At 39.5% G+C, this 18024-nt stretch overlaps 1 protein-coding gene across 3 annotated transcripts in view; it reads right to left on the reverse strand.

Moving 5' to 3' along the window:
• The window catches only part of WDR7 (WD repeat domain 7), a 341751-nt gene that overhangs the window by 77108 nt on the left and 246619 nt on the right, over positions 1-18024 (reverse strand). For all 3 annotated transcript variants that reach the window (XM_070452478.1, XM_070452477.1, XM_070452479.1), the window contains 3 exons: positions 13843-13960; positions 11709-11858; positions 10875-10957 (listed from right to left, as the gene is read on the reverse strand). In XM_070452478.1, the coding sequence (XP_070308579.1) occupies positions 10875-10957; positions 11709-11858; positions 13843-13960 (351 nt within the window). The remainder of the gene's footprint in view (positions 1-10874; positions 10958-11708; positions 11859-13842; positions 13961-18024) is intronic.

The raw sequence follows: 18024 nt of genomic DNA on the forward strand, positions 1-18024 counted from the left end.
ATGGTTTTTGGCCAGATGAAGCCCTCTATTACTTGCTATGGACACAATAAAAGAAATAGATGCAAAAATCCCTTTCTTCAAGCTACTCACAATGTGCAAAAACAATTCATCAAAAAAAATCCCTAATAGTTTGTTATGAATTGTATCACTACTAGCTCTCAAGAACATAACTGCCTTAATTTAAAAGTTATATTTTAATTTGATTACATTTTTGTATTTTATCTTCCTTTCTAACTGAGCTTTGCTAGTCAGTAGCTTATAAAGGCTTAAATTTTTTTTGAGTTTTTAGTAAATAATAGCTTTTGCACAGCAGAAATTAACACAACAATTTTTAAAAAAGGATACTTTTGCAAAATGAATAACAAACCCTTCAATTATCCATGGCACACTTGTGTGCTCAACTGCTTTTCTCTTAGTTGAGTAACATCTGTGCATTCCTACACTCCCATATTTATGCTACTGCATCAAAGCAAGCAGAGTAAAATTCAATGGTGACCAAAGGGAGTCAGGCATGGCATAGTCCATGCTGACTCGTCTGCTATAGTAGAGTCTTCACAAGGATATTCAAGTTTAGTAACACAGCACTGGTATGACTTCTAAGGGAAACTCATGCATGCCAGTGTGCTCAGTCACTTTCAGTCGTGTCTGACTCTGAAACCCCATGGACTGTAGCCAGCCAGGCCCCTCTGTCCATGGCATTATCCCAGCAAGGATGCTGGATTGGGTTGCCATCTCCTCCTTCAGGGGATCTTTCCGACCCAGGGATCGAACCTGCATTTCCTGTGGCTCCTGCATTGGCAGGTGGATTCTCCACTTGAGCCACCTGGGAAGCCCCCGAGGAGACCTCAGTAACGTTTATCCTCCCAAGACTCAAAAAAGTCAGTTCTCCTTTCTCAGTGTCTAGGATGTTTTTAACTGAGGATGCTGCATTATTGATGGTCTAGGTAATTAACTGTAAATTACTCAGAACGCTCTATACTTCTGTCTCTAACAATAATCATCTAGAGTGCTGGATGATGCCTTTTGGAAGATCATCTAGGAAACTGAAACAGGTAAAGCAAAGTCCAATGAAAACACAAGGGGATGTAGAGGAGTTCATTCCTTAAATGCTACCTTACTGTAACTCCTACTTTGCTTATTAATAATGTGAATATGAAATTAATTCAGTGTTGCAACACTCTTGTTGTTGCTAATATATCCATGTTGTAGAAAGAACATATTTAATAGCTATATAATAGAATAGTTTTGTTACAGTGATGAAAAATCTGGTAATAGAACTTCTTTGAATAACTATGTTTTCAAGGATGTGTATGATAAATTTTCTCAAGGGCACTGAAATCTTAGTAATTTTCTTGTATTAATAATGGATATCATTGTATTATTAACAATATCCCTGGAACTAAAATGTGAATTATTAGGAAATATTTAAATCTACGACTATGAAGTTTACACAGCAGTCAAAATTGTAATTTTTAAAATATGGAACCATAAATGATTCAAAATTGCCAAAGCAATCTGGAGGGAAAAGAACAAAGCCGGAGGCATAACCCTTTCAGACTTCGTGCCATACTACCAAACTACAGTAATCAGAACAGCATGGTATTGGACAAAAACAGACACACAGATCAATGGAACAGAATGGAGAGCCCAGAAATAAGCCCACACACATAGGATTAAGCAATCTATGACAAAGGAAGTAAGACTATATAATGGAGAAAAGACAGCCTCTTCAACAAGTGGTACTGGGAAAGCTGGACAGCTACATGTAAATGAATGAAATCAGAACACTTCCTCACACCACATACAAAAATAAACTCAAAATGATTTAAAGACTTGATTATAAAACATGACACTAATCCACTTCTAGAAAAAAAGATAGGTAAAATATTCTCTGGCATAAAATGGAATAGTATTTTCTGAGATTAGTCACTCAAGGTCAAGAAATAAAAAGCAAAAATAAACAAATGGAACATAATTAAACTTTAAAGATTCTGCACTGCAAAGGAAACTATTAACAAAATGAGAAGACAACCTACAGAATGGGAGAAAATAATATGAATGAAAAGGGGTTAATATCTGAAATATACAAACAGCTCATATAACTCAAAATCAAAAAAGGAAACAACCCAGTTAAAAAATAGGCAGAAGACCTAAACAATTTTCCAAAGAAGATATACAGATGGCCAACCATACAAATCAAAACCACAGTGAGGTACTAGCTCACAATGGTCAGAGTCGCTGTCATAAAATAATAAATCATATCTACAAAGAATAAATGCTAGGGGGAGTGTGGAGAAAAGGAGCCTTCCTACACTGTTGGTGGGAATGCAAACTGGTACAGCCCCTATGGAAAACAGTATGGAGGTTCCCTAAAAATCTAAAAATAAAGCTACTGCAAAATCCTGCAATTCTACTCCTAGGCAAAAATCTGGAAAAACAAAAACTCAAATTTGAAAAGATACATGCATCCCAATGTTCATATCTGTACTAATTACAAAAGCCAAGACATGCAAGCAACCCAAGTGCCCACCAACAGAAGACCGCCGTAAGAAGGTATAGTGTGCATGCACACATTTATACACAATGGAATACTACTCAGCCACAAAAACGATGACATAGTGCCATTTTCAGCAACTTGGATGGACCTTGAGGATATGCACTTAGTGAAGCAAGTCAGACAAGAAGGACAAATGTCACTTACATGTGGAATCTTAAAAATAATACCAATGAATTTGTATATAAAACAGAAACAGATTCACAGACATAGAAAACAAAGTTATGGTTACCAAAGCAGGGAGGGAGGGAAGGAGAGACAAGAGTATGGAATTAACAGATACAAAATAGTATACATAAAAATAGATAAGCAACAAGGATTTACTGTATAGTACTGGGAAATACAGTATAGTATATACATGCAATATCTTGTAATAATCTAAAATGAAATGTAATCTGAAAAAAAACACAACCTTGTTACACACCTGAAATTATTATGGTATTATAAGTCAGCCATATTTCAATTTTAAAAAGTTGTTTTTGTATCTTTTAGAAAAATATCTACATACACATAAATTACTCTAGGTAGATCTAGGATATTTCAATTAATATAATTTTCAGAAAATAATCACATTGAGTATTATGTGTAAAATGATCATCTCTGTTTCTTCGACTTCTGAAATGAAATTATAAATGTGTTAAATTTCACAAACACATCTACTTAAATACACACATACACACACACACACTACAGAAAGGACTTAATAGGTGGCTCAGTGGTAAAGAATCCACCTGCCATGCTAGGAGACACAGGAGACCCAGTTTTGATCCCCAGGTCAGGAAGATCTCCAGGAGAAGGAAATCCGCTCCAGTATTCTTATCTGGAAAATTCCATGGATAGAGGAGCTTGAAAGAGCCAAACACGACTTGGCGACTGAGCACACACACAGGGACTTCGATAAAACCTAACTCAGTAAAAGATAGAGGAGGAAGACAAGTTTGAGATGTGATGATGAGATAAAGAGAAAGGGAGATGTAAGCCCTAACTATTTAAGTTAGGCAGGGAATGTGGTTTTGAGCTGCCCAATGACCAAGGCAAAATGTTTAAATTAACTCTGGTTAAGTGGAATTAAAAATAAAAAACACATTCTCATTCTTTAGGGTAAAGCAAACAAAAAATGCCTGTCATCTGGATTTGAAAGAAATGTTTTTTCTATCCTTGGGCCAGGAAGATCCCCTGGAGGCAGGCATGGCAACTCACCCCAGTATTCTTGCCTGGTGAATCCCATGGACAGAGGAGCCTGGTGGGCTCCAGTCTGTGGGGTCGCAGAGTTGGACACGACCGAAGCGACTGAGCACACTCGGAAGAGACCCTAAACAACAGACATCAGCATGACCCCAACTGGACCATACCCTTCCTGAGACGCTCACAGGCAAGGTTCCGCAGTGCAAACTGCAGGCAAGACACTGGCAGGGAACGGGGAAGTCAGTGCTGAAGGAGACCAGACAGCGTGGTCCTGACAGGCAGCTCTGACGGCTTAGCTTCATCTCGGGATATAAACTAGACTATGCAGAGGGGTAAATGGACCATGCTTTTTTAAACTAGCTTCTAAGTGTTCCAGTTTTGTCTAATGGAGCTTCAGACTACTGAACAGTCTGAAGTGAAAAGTCTCCGCCGCCACTCTGAGCTACTGTCTAAGGGCATGTCTTTCGAAACTAACGGTGCGTCGCTGCAGGAATGAAGGAGCTGAAGGGATGTCTTCAGACATTTTCTTGGAAATTCTGAGTTTACTCCATATGTAAACAAAAAGGCATTCTAGGAGCCGAGTTCTTACATCACCGAATGTGCCACAAAGGACAACGAGTCAGGTTTTGTTTTCCTGACAGAGGATTATCAGAGCGCTTGCTTCTGAACTTCAGTGTGCATGGGAACCATCAGGCTTCAGGATGGTCGGAGGCAGCGGGTCTCAGGCAGAGCCTCAAAAGCAGGTAATTCTCCTGAAGACCATCCAGGAGCTGCACGGAAGAGCTCATTCCTCCTCCGGGGACCGAGCAGAGAGTGAGCATTTATTACTTGTGGTGTGTCTTCAGTTCTCTCAGCTAACAGGCACGGAATGTATTTTAATTCTGACTTGTGCGAACTCTTTCCCAACACATTCTGGAGAGTTCCAAAATCCCTAAAACAATTGGGTCTACGAACTACAAATGGCTGTCCCTGGATACCTGTGGACGCTCTAACTCTTACGTAAAATGTTTTATGACAGTTGGCGCTCTGCTTCCATGGGCCCCACACCACAGATTCAACCACCACGGGTGGAAACTCTTCTGAGGACTCTCAACTCCATGTTGATCTCAGTCCTATAGTGTATTCCTCTTGAGCACCTGCTCTATTTCTATCAACTGAAGACTGTGACTTAGGCATTGATGGTTGGCCCCTCTTTATGCACATGATGCTAAGAAATTGAGATACAAACCTATAGCTCAACAATTTGGGTTTCCCTGGTGGCTCAGACTGTAAAGAATCTGCCTGTAATGTGGGAGATCTGGATTCAACCCCTGGTTCAGGAAGATCCCCTGGAGAAGGGAAAGGCTACTCACTCCAGTATTCTTGCCTGGAGAATCCCATGGACAGAGGAGTCTGGCGGGCTACACTCCATGGGATCGCAAAGAGTCAGACACGACTGAGTGATTAACACATTCACTTTCAACTCTGGCAAATTATATATTAATACAATGTTATAACCTCATGTTTTAATATTAACACATGATTTTGGGTCACTGACAGGAAAAATTCTATTAAATTTTACTGGGCATGTGTTCTAATCCATTTCTTTTTTCAAGCAGAAGATATTACAAGAAGTTTTAATAACTAATGGAAAATTATATGAACTAAATTAGAAAAAAAAAATCAAACTTTCTGTATCAATCCTACTTTCTTTCACTAGATATATAATTTGTAGCTTAAACTTGTTTGAGTATATATGTCACAGGACAAAAATTTAATTAAAACATAGTCCAGTGGATGGAGTCACTATTCATTAAATTACATATTAAGTCATACAATCATTAATAAACCTGAATAAGTAAATGAATAAACAAACAAATCTGAATAAACTGACTATTGGTATATAGCAACATACAATACAGAGGTCAGCCTAAGCTTAAGCCCAAGACTTTCAAGACAGCAACCCAATGGAAGTTTTATATGCAATCTAAAAAACACCTGCCAAATTACTAACAGTGAAGAAATTAGAGAAATTACGACAGTCAAGTTTTAAAATTCTAAACTGAAAACTCAACAGCCAGATGCATATCAGAATCAAAACCTACTGGTCAAGGTTAAAAAACAAAACTGAAAAACAGGAAGACCAATCTTAGGATCATTTCACATTTGATGATGCTAATCCATCTTGGTACTCAGAAAGGAGTATATATGTATAACCCAAATGGGAGTACTTTTGATTTAAAAACAGTCAATGACTTCAGGATACCAGATTGGTTCTTGATGGAATTAATACAACTTTAGATATGAAAAGTATCTTTATAACACTGACTAAAAATTATTTAATATTTTGGGAAATAAATCAATTTTTTTACCTATATGAAAATGATAATAATGCCATCCTATACTTTTTAGGCATATAAAATCCTCTCAAATAAATATTAACAAATTTCTTACATACATTTTGGGTTTTTGCATTATTGTTTGGCTAGAAAAAACACTCCCCCAGGAAATTAATATTCTCTGAATACCAAAATCACAAGCACTCTGATAGGTGCTTTGACAAATATCATCTCACTATATATATATATATATATATATATACACTAAATGAAAAGTATAACTTTTTATGATCTACCAACTGGAACAACTAAATATTGGTAATGTAGCAACATTATAGAGGTTAGCCTAGGCTAAAATACATAGCATCTTTGGGCTTCAGTGATGAAGAATCTACTTTCCAATGTAGAAGACCCAGGTTCAATCCCTGGGTCGGAAGATCTCCTGGAGAAGGAAATGGCAACACAGTCCAGTATTTTTGCCTGGGAAAAACCCCATGGACAGAGGAGCCAGGTGGATTACAGGCTCTGCGGTCGCAAAGAGTCTGACATGGCTTAGTGACTAAGCATGTAAGCATTGCATCTTTAAGAAAGGGTAAAAGAGGAAAGAGGAAAGAAGCCAACAAAACAAGAAGAATACAAGAATACAACATCACATAAAGACCTTAAAAACAAATTTCACCTGACTGAACCACAGATATCCACATCATCGACTTTAACTAGAGTTTCATATTTAGTGAAAGGAATTTACTTGTAAATAGAGGGCATCTAAGTGCTGTAAGGAACCTAGTACAATGGTACAAACATGGCAGATATTCAATAAAATAATTTTTACTTCTGTTCATATGTTAACATGTTTGTTGTTGTTCATTTATCGATCGAGTACAAATCAGCCTAAGTAGGTGGCATGGTGTCGACCCGTAAGGAGGTCCCGTCTAAGCTTAGTATTCTCTGAAGTCCTCCATGATTTATTATCTGTTCTAACTAACAGTTTTAGTACAAGTTACAACCTTATCTTGTTACTCATCTTCCTGTGTTTATGCACTGACCCTTTGGGGCTTATATCTTCACAACTCTAATAAATAATAAATCTAACATAATAAGAGGTAGTCAATTATTTCAATTTATAACTATTTGTTACAAATCCTGTTTCACATGTTGTTGAGTCACAAAAGTCACGTCTGACTCTTTTTGAGACCACATGGACTGTAGCCCACCAGGCTCCTCTGTCCATGGGATTCTCCAGGCAAGAACACTGGAGTGGGTTGCCACTGCCTTCTCCAGGGGAGCTTCCCGACCCAGGGACCTTCATCTCCTGCATTGGCAGGTGGATTCTTTCCTGCTGAGCCACCAGGGAAGCCCCCCGTTTCATATACACCCCGCTGTATTTAAAATAAATAACCAACAAGGACCTACTGTATTAAAAAGGGAGGGGGACAAGAGAATGTTACAAATGAGACGAGACTGTTGATAATTCTTGAAGCTAACTGATAAGTTCATGGGGATTTATTACATTATTCCTTCCACTTTAGTGTATGTTTGAAATTTTCCAAAATGAAAACAATTTTTAAAAAATCCTGTTTCATAACATTACGCCTTATCACCTATATTCTGGCAAGAGTTTGCTTAAAATCGGCTGACTCTCCAATGCTTGCAGAATAATGACCAAATTCCTTCATACAGAATTCAAAGCCCTATCCTGCAGCATGTTGCGAGAATTCTACCCTCAATCTACATTCCGGTCACTACCACACAGCCTTCACCAAATTCTCTCTTACACGTTTGTGCCTCCAAACATTTGTTGGTATGATCCTTTCTGTAATTCCAGATAACACACACCAATTTATTCTACAAAGCTCACCCCATCAACTCTTTGGTGAAGTTTTTCTAAAACCTGCCACTACTCCTTCCAACACCACCCTAAGCCCCTGCAGGGGACAAATCCTTTTCTTTGCTTGGCAGCCACTTTTTAAAAAAATTATTTATTTTAATTGAAGGATAATTACTTTGTGATACTGTGATGGTTTCTGCCATACATCAGTATGAACTGGCCGTAGGCTTGCACGTGCCCCCTCCATTATGAACTCCCACCGTCCTCCCTCCCCACCAAATCCCTCCCAGTTGTCAGAGGGCGCGGGCTTTGGGTGCCCCACTTCACACATCAAACGTGTACTGGTTATCCATTTTACATATGATCACGTATATATTTCAATGCCGTTCTCTCAAATCATCCCACCCTCTCCTTCTCCCACTGAATACAAAAGTCTGTTCTTTATATCTGTGTCTCTGCTGGCAGCTATTTTTATTAAAATATTTTTCTCCATCATTAAAAGGAAATTGGGGCTTCCCTGATAGTTCAGTTGGTAAAGAATCTGCCTGCAATGCAGGATACCCCGGTTCAATTCCTGGGTCAGGAAGATGCCCCACCACTCCAGTATTCTTGGGCTTCCATTGTGGCTCAGCTGGTAAGGAATCCGACTGCAACGCGGGAGACCTGGGTTTGATTCCTGGGTTGGGAAGATCCCCTGGAGAAGGGAAAGGCTACCCACTCTAGTATTCTGGCCTGGAGAATTCCACGGAAATGTATAGTCCATGTGGTCGCAAAGAGTCTGCCACGAGGAAACTGACATTATTAGTCTGTCTTCTCCTCTGTGAAACTTCCTAAGACTCCCTCATGATTACTGTTCTTATTCGGCTCCTTCATTGTGGCCGCTGTAAGACTCCACATCCAGACTTCGGCACTGTGTTTGCTGCCCAGCCCTGCCCCTGGTGGGTAATCCTCCTCCGGCACACAATGCAGCACCCCTGGCATTATTCGTCTTCTGACTCCCTGCCCCACTAGACCCTGTGCTCCTTGACGACGGCATCTCACCCACCGTTTTACTCCCAGGGCCCACTTAGCACCTGATGCACAGTAGGTGTTCAATAAATGGTATCAAATTAATAAAATACAATTGCTTTTGGCCAAATCAGAAAAAAAAATTAACATTCAGCTTATATATGTTTCTTTAGCGTTCAGGCAGAAACTTTCCTCTCCAGTGATTAAACAACTGCAAACAAAAGTGGACTGGCAGAAATTAAAGGGACTTAAGCAACTGAGGATGCCGGAGGAGACAGATTTTCGGCAAGGGAAGATATAGACCCTTTAAATGCTGAATGATTTGCTAGCCTTAGATCCAGGAGGCTTATTTTCACAGTAGACACTGGTGTTACAAGGAATGCTTTGCTAACCTTCAGTAAGATAATTCCTGATAAAACTGCTTCCTTGCTTCCACTAAGTGACAGATAAATGTCCATTTTTTGTTTAGACATTTTCTTAAGAGAACAGTCGACTGGGAACCTAAAGGCTACACGTATTTTTAACATCAATTAATTATACAAAAAAGATTTTATATAGTTTTCAATAAAAAGAACATAAACCAGAATTAAATGTAGCATAATGTTACAAAATTACTGTATTCTAACATGCCTAATCTATATCACAAGAAAATATGCATCTGTACAACATGCATATTAGATAAGCTTTTTCCATGTGTTCATAATTCAACCCTTGGGTGGCATATATCAGAAACAGCAAAATGAAGAGACTAGGCTATAAAATCTATTGTAAATATGAGGGAAGATATGGAAGGATGCAGAGTACAACTAATTCAGCAAACATTTGTTGAAATGCCAGGAAATATAAAAGGGATAACGATGCACTGCGTAATGCCACTGCAAATTCAAGCCTTTCCAGTACAGTACACTCACTGAACTGAACAAACGTTCAGTAAGGATATCACTGCGCTTATCTTGAAAAATGTTACATAACTATGCCTAACTGGTTGTTCTGTTTTATATAAAAACAACTGCTAAAACAACTTCAACAGACATTAACACTGTTTCTACTGAACACATGGAGGTAAAAAAATTTTTTTAACAAAAGTGTATCTCAAGCTATAAACATTTTGAGAACCAAAAACTACTTTAAAAGAAAAATAAACATGTGATTACATTTTGACATTTAGAAAAAAAACTTCATTTCCTAACAATAAATGCTCTACACATACAAGGAGCTTCCCAGGTGGTGCTAGTGGTAAAGAACCTGCCTGCCAGCGCAGGAGACATAAGAGATGTGGGTTCCACCCCTGGGTCGGGAAGATCCCCTGGAGGAGGGCATGGCAACCCACTCCAGTATCCCTGCCTGGAGAATCCCCCGGACAGAGGAGCCTGGTGGGCTATGGGCCACAGGGGTGCGAAGAGTCAGAAACGACTGAAGCGACAGCATGCGTGCACACACGTACAAATGATTAGAATTATATATCACCTATGCAACCTTGTTTATAAAAGTGTTAACTGCTCTTGGCTTCTTTGAACTGCTCTTGTTCTCATAGGGAAATCACCTATGCTTAGTAGCAGAATATGCAAATACTGGCTTTTATATTAAAAATAAAAATATACTATGAAAAAGGTGGCATAAAGATTTCTATTGCTGAAAAGTGTATCTTCTCCTTCAAGCTTCCTAACTCTTCTTGTTGTAATATACAAGCTAATTCTGGTAATGGATATAGGAACAGACATAGTTAATAGATGCTATCTTTCACTCTTTTTTTTCAGTTTTGAGAAAACCTCTTCACAACCCAGTTTCAAGTAGTGGTTCTATTATAGTTGTGTTTTCTTAGTATAAGCTGATTAAATTGTTTTAGAAAGTAAGCAGATATTAATTCATAACAGAGTTTCTAATTGGCTACAATCACTAACTCATCCTGCTCAAAACACAGTTTTAAATTATTTGTTACTAAAACCTCTTTTACTTTGCATGCTATAGAGGGCTTCTTTACCTGCAGATGGCCGGAAAACATTCCTGAAGACCTTTCTTTTTAACTAAAGACCCTTCGAGGCAGTACATAATGATGTCCATAACCTGTACAGAAAAGATACAAATTTAAAATTAGTTTCAAATACGTAATTTTCCATAATTTAAATTATTAACTTAGGCCTCATTTCCATGAAAATTCTCATAATTTTATTTTCATATTTACTTTAAAATTATAGTATACTTACTTTATACAATAGGCTATCCTTTCTCTTATCTGTGAAAACCATTTTTTAAAGAGAGCACACAGTAAAATAAAGAAACCAGACTTCTTTACTTGAAAGGCATTTCATGTTTTTATATATAGGACAGGTAGCTTTTATTCAAGCACACTCTATGTTCTATTTATAATGAAAGATACCAAAGAGACTATAACCTTTAAAAATTACTCTAAAACAGACTAATTTCATGTGAATGGTAAATGGACATAACAGTTATTTTGATTCTTGAGGAAATTTAAATAAACCTCTTCAGAAATTATACAAAAGTTCATTCACTTTAGTTACCTTTCTTTCTTTTAGAGGTGTTGGAAATAAAGACGCTGATTTATATTACTACACTAGAATACTTAATTTAGGCTATGGATGTATCATATAAAAACAGAATATTCTTAGGACTTCCCTGGTGGTCCAGTGGTTAGGACTCCATGCTCCTAATGCAGGGGGCCTGGGCTCCATCCCTGGTCAGGAACCAGATCCCATATGCTGTGACTAAAGAACCCATGTGCTGTAACTAAGAGCTGGTGCAATTAAACAAATATTTAAAAGGAGAAAAAAACCCAACAACAGAATATTCTTACCTCTACGAGAAGATCCACGACATCTGTGGGCATCTTTTCGATAAGAATTTCAATGACTCTCAGAATTTCCCCTTTCGCTCGGGCAAGAGTGGTGGTGTGCATGTTCTGCTGAGACTGGGTGTTTGCGGCGAGAGCAGTGTGTCTTTGCACCTAGAAAACATTTCCAGGCTGTGGATAAGGTCGCTGCCTCACAGACTTTACACTTCCAGCTGCTGGTTATTTTTCACTTACTAATACAACAGAAAGAAAAGTCAACGAGAACAAACGTCTTGCGGGTGGGTCTTTTAATTGCAAAAGAAAGTACTTAGTACAATAAATACATGTATTTCCTAATGGAATTTTAGTTCCTGGGTATTATATGAGACTTTAACTGATCATGACATTTCCAAAAAGAGACAAACTGAAGTTCTGCGAATTCTGTATATCTGGCATTGAGGTGGGTAGCAATTAGGGGACTGTAGTTGCTGTTCAGTCGCTAAGTCCCGCCAGACTCTTTTTGCAACCCCATGAGCTGGACCTGCCAGGCTCCCCTGTCCCTGGGATTTCCCAGGGCCAGAGTATTGGAGTGTGTTGCCAATTCCTTATCCAGGGATCGTCCAAACCCAGGGATGGAACTTGTGTCTCCTGCTTTGGCAGGTGAATTCTTTATCGATGAGGAAATGGCAACCCACTCCAGTACCCTTGCGGGGAAAATCCCAGGGACAGAGGAGCCTGGAGGCCTACAGTCCCCGGGGTCGCAAAAGAGTCAGACACGACTGAGTAACTGAGCGTACATGCTCCCGACTAACGCTCCCTCAGTCTGGATACCATTTCCACACTATGAACATATCACAACACTGCTAATCAGCCAGACGCCAATATAAAGTAAAACGTTTAAAAAAACAAAATAAAAAGACTCGTATGTAAATGGTGAAAATTAAGTTCAAAAACACAATTAATATAGAATACTTGCTTATTCTCTTTAAAGAGGCAGTTTAAGGTCTGGTATTTACAGGACTTGTATCTGGGTTGGACTGACGTAAGGCTTATTTAGTATAGTCAATATTATTATCTCTGCATATTCCACTGATATGAAACACTGGTTTAAAAAAAATCCCAGGTCTAATAAATCTGTTCATGTATACATATATATACTTTATAAAAACATATACTATTCATAAAATATAGACATATATATTTTAAATACAGTGGACTCTCACTGTAACACTATGCACTATTAGAGAACAAAGCCCCTCAGTCTGCAAATCCATTTTAGATGTGAATTCAGAGTCCCACTGCCTCATAGAAATTCAATCTGCTATTAGGCCCTACCCTCCTCCCTTCTAGCTATATTCACATCAGAAAGTTTTGTTGCACGCCTATTAAGGATGGCTCTGGGGCAGACATAGGCCCAATAGGTTGTAGGTTATCAGGGCAGGCTCAGAGGTATTTATTTAGCATTTTAAAAATTCATCATAGCTACAGGAAAAAGAACTCAGGCAGAGGCCATGCCCCGCAGACACCAAGTCTGCACATTACTCATGCTGAAACGGAAGAAACCTTTAAAGAAAATTTAGGAGCTTATCTCCCTTGCCTTCTCTCCTACTACTAAGACCTACAGGAAAGATTCTATAATTGGTTCATTGTTCTTTACTAGTTTTTCAGTTAGATGTAGCCAATTAGTTAGAACACTAAGAATGTGGGAATCAATTGGCATTCAAGTCTTTATCTGTGACATGCCATAGGAAAAACAATTAGCAAGTTTATGACTTACATTTTTGTTTACAGTTGGAGAGCCAGCGTTAAATAAGTTCAGTTTTGATTACAGGTAGATAACATGGACACCTTTAATAGATTTTTAATTTGAACCAGCCTGCTATACTTCAGATTGAGAAATTGCTGGCAAATATTTACAAGTGAATTAACTTTGAGAACAGAAATGAATGCAAAAGTGCAAGTAATGAATGAATGCACTGCCATGGAGTTCCGCATGTGGGCACACAGGTACATATGTCTTCATCCCAGTGAGAAATTATTAACTCGCATTGTTCTAGAACAAACTGGAAGGATTATCTATGCATATGGAACCTCGGCTGACAACGTGAACTCATTCCTCTAAATGAGGAGATGGAGCCTACTGAGGAGTTGCTCGCACCTCTTTGGCGATGGTGGTGATGAAGGCGGGTGGTCTGGCCGTGGCAATGAGGGAGAGGGCATGCCGAGCGGAGCGGGCGGAGTCGGCGGCAGGGCTCAAAGGCAGCCCCGTTGTGATGCTAAACAGGGATCAGAAAAAAAGGGAAAAGAGAAAAGAAGCATTAGAAATATAGACTGAAAAGATTAGACACAGCTTATAATGTCAGTTCAAGGTCAATGGGAGCACTCAAACAGTTAGAATATAATGGACTTGCAACAATGAGTGGTGATTAGAAGTCAGGGTGTTCTGGCATCAAATACAAAATCGAATAATTAACCGTGAAGATTGAAAACAGTATGTGCATCTGTCCAAAATGTTAAAGACGCCTTGTTAACAAATTATCAGGAACTAGCTCTGCATACATATCACTGAGCTCGGAGTCAGGGAAGAAAGAATATTGCGAAGGGCATTTTCATTTTTTTTTTCCTTGAAAAAGTTAAAGGTAATATAAGGCCAAGTTAAAAGGCTGTATTTAAGGCCTATATCTGAGAGGAAGCAAAACTCACTCCTGTCCATTAAGTTATCAGAAGAACTGAAAATGACAAAATTATTTTTTAGTTTGTATTAATATATCCTCAGTTGTGCCAGTTTACCCCACACTCAACATTCTCAGAATAAGTTACTAATTAGCATGTTCTGCCAACAGTTATTCAGTATTGTTGCAAAAAATTGTGTTGACACTTATTCTCTCTCTATAAAGAACATACACATAGCATTATACACATACACATGGATATAGTCCAGGCTATATACAAGAATATGTACATGATGAAATAAATCTATCTCCTTATAGGATAGTAGTGCTATATATTTCTTTGCCACTCCTAAAGCATAAAAAATAATATTTTTCTGTTTGGAACCTTCCATTATACTTTATATAGACTACTGTGGAAAGTATTAAGACTTTTCATTAAAACGTGGTATGTGATCCACACATCAACTATACATAGGGTGTATTTTGTTACTCATTAAGAGATCCGTTAAGGGCTTCTCTCTCTAGCTAAACAACATTGATATTTAAATATCTGTATGAAATTATATTAAGATCTGTCCTGCTCCAATCAAATAAGCTTTTGTGCTTCATGGGTCAACCGACTTACCTTTACTAAAAATTTGTAAGAAGTTTCTAAGTATCTCTGTAATTAATCTATGAATCATTGTATTAACTTCCAGTTGAAACTAAAGAGGCCTCACTTAGGCGTTCCCATCACTGTTACAGGTGAACTGATCACAGAAAATTCTGCGCACTGTGTTGCAGCTGTTGCACTGCTTCAATCTTTGATGGTGCTGTCGGCGTTTCTACTTTCTCTAAACCGCGGGCAGACACAGAGAGAAACTCAGAGCAGAGGACGATGGAGAGCTTCCTTTGACGTTCACCACAAAAAAGGCAGACGTGAGCTAAGAACCCACACAACTACTGAACAATAACCAGAGGGGACCCGCTGGGGGGCGCATCTCCCCCAAGGACAACCCTGAGGCCCTGGGGACCCCAGGGGGCTGGACAGAGAGAGCGGCTCCGCAGGGAGGCAGTTTCTCTTCTGGACTGAGCTTTGCTATTGAGAATTCAGGAAAAGAAATGTTCACCACGTGAATAGTGTCGGGCTAGACTGCTTGCAAAATTATTGTAAAGTTCAGATCACGATTAGGCTGTTTTAAAAACTTCAAACTCCAAACTGATTTCAGATACTCTAGGATGTTTCATCAATGTGGATGAATGGGTGTTGATGACAATGAAATGCAAAGTGGTATGTTAACTGACTAATTCTAAACAAACCTAAATCAGCTTTCCTGAAGTGAATAAAATCACAGGATGTTGAGGTTGGAAAGACCCCTTAGCAGTCGGCCAGGGAGCAGGGGTGTCTGTTTCCAGGGAACGCACGCAAGGAGGAGGAAGAACTGGACGAGGACCGAAGGTGGAGGCGGGGCTGCCCTGTGCTACTTCAGGTCCTTCTGCATCTGCCCAGCACATCCCTGTAAGCCTGTGATACAGCAATTTACAAGGCAGAAATCAGGTCCAGGGAAGTTCAGTGAGGATTCGAGGTAACAGAGTACCGTCTTTTAGGACAGCCAATCCCTGGAGAAAACAGATGGGGAGTGGCCGGATGACACTGCGCTTAACCGGGTGAATGGACTGGTAACATGGCTAAACTCAGCAGCTTTGGATAACTGGCTAGACTGCATCCCCGAGAGAGGTTTCTAGTGGTATATTATAAGACATGGACCTTGGCTCTGCTTTATTCTGTATCAACAGTAGTCTGAATGAAGATATGGAGTGCACGGTTACCCACTGCTGGGCAGATAAAGTTGTGACAGAGAGCGACTGTAGTAAACAGCAGAACAATGCCTCTAAAAGGGCTGCATTAGAATACTGACTTAACTGGGTTGATGAGAAGAATGAATCAGCTAACAAGATGAAAAAACATCTAGTCCTGCATGTGACATATTACAGTTATAACAGATGCTTCTTCTCACCAGAGAAATAGAAACAAAGAAAACGAGATCAACCTGCTGGTCACTGGTTTCAAGTGAAAGGCTTAGTCATATACCACCCTTCCTCCTGCTCAGCAAATGACCTTGTGAATTTGGGGAAACTGGCAAACTTCTTACAGGGGGCGAAGTGGTAAAGTATGAGGTTAAGAAGAGAATCTATAGGGTAACAGGGAATGAAGCGGACCAAAGATATATCACAGTGCTGTCCACTGCCTTCCACGGAGGCTGGACCACCCAACAGTCGGTAGAGACGTCGGTGTGTGCATTTGAGGGATGCCTGTCCTCAGTGCCTGGCAGTCTGAGGCCAGGGCCTCAGAACGGGGACACAGCTATTGCTCTGAGGTCAGGGCTCTGTGGTGACCCTCAGAGTATCCAAAGAGCACAAGCGGGTGGGTTGTGAGCGTGATAACAGAAAGGAGTCGCCCAGGCAACAGGGGAAGAAGAGAAACCTTGTCTCTCCCATCAACAGCCTCTTCGGTGCACCACTGCTAGAGAAATCTTCCCAGAGCGCCAGCTCTATTTCATGGTTAACCTGCTTAAAAACCTCAGTGGGTCCGGTGCTTAGAAAAATCTTAAACTCCTCGGTTGGAGATTCCAGACGCTCCATAATCTAGTTTCGCTAATTTATCACTCTGTCATCTGCACGCCCATGCTCCCAAGGCCAGACTAATTTCAAAGCTGGTCCCTAAAACTCATTCCTTTTCAATCGCAGTATTTTGCTAATGCTTCTCCACTACCCCCCTTCCCCACTGGCATACTCTCCTCCCTCCGCTCTGTTCAACTCTTGTGGAAGCCCACGTGGTATTCTGCAATTGCTAGAGCAGAATGTGACCATCTACTGAAACAAAAACAACCAATGACAAAACCTGTTTATGCCAGGTCCTGAGCACCGACTCTCATTCTGAATTAGCTTTGTATTGTGAACCAATACACAGACTGGGACCATGCCTTCTAATCCTGTGTATCCCCTTGTTCCCCCACCGATGTGCCTAGTACAGCCCTTGGTCATGGTGGTAGCTCAATAGCTATGCACTAAATGAAGTTACCTGGTAAATTCAGCAGGAAAAAAAAAATCACTTAAGTCAGTTATTTGACTGAATTGACCAGGCAATGAAGTCAAAGTAATTGATCTGGTAGTCCCAACAGACAAAGTCTAATTCTGCATGTAGTTATCTTGAAAGTCAAAAGTGGGCTGGGTGTGTGATATATTATAATGTGAGATTCTAACTGAACAAGGAAGGATCATACTATCAGAGGCTTGAAACAAAAGGGGGTGTCTGTCTTATTCTGGAATCTGTACATAAACACAGAACTCCGTCTTTTTTGCCTGATCCAGCTCTTCTGGCTGTTATGCAGATCATCTGTTATATAGGATCATAGGATGGTCTTGGTTTCAGTCTTTATTCTGAAAAATATGATATGCCACACTCTCTGTTTTACTCAGCATTTCAGAATATATATCCAATATGAAATACAAGAGATGATAGATATTATAGATAAAAACCACGAATAGAAAAAGAGTCCACTCAGGCCAAGCTCATTCCTTGCCTGACTACTCATTAATCCTGCTCTAATCCTTATCCCATGGAGGTAAACCCTTTTTTAAAGTTACATGTAAGACCACTTCAGTTAAATGGCACTTCCTACAACTGC

Source organism: Odocoileus virginianus, chromosome 22 (genome assembly GCF_023699985.2).
Source record: "Odocoileus virginianus isolate 20LAN1187 ecotype Illinois chromosome 22, Ovbor_1.2, whole genome shotgun sequence".
Taxonomy (NCBI): domain Eukaryota; kingdom Metazoa; phylum Chordata; class Mammalia; order Artiodactyla; family Cervidae; genus Odocoileus; species Odocoileus virginianus.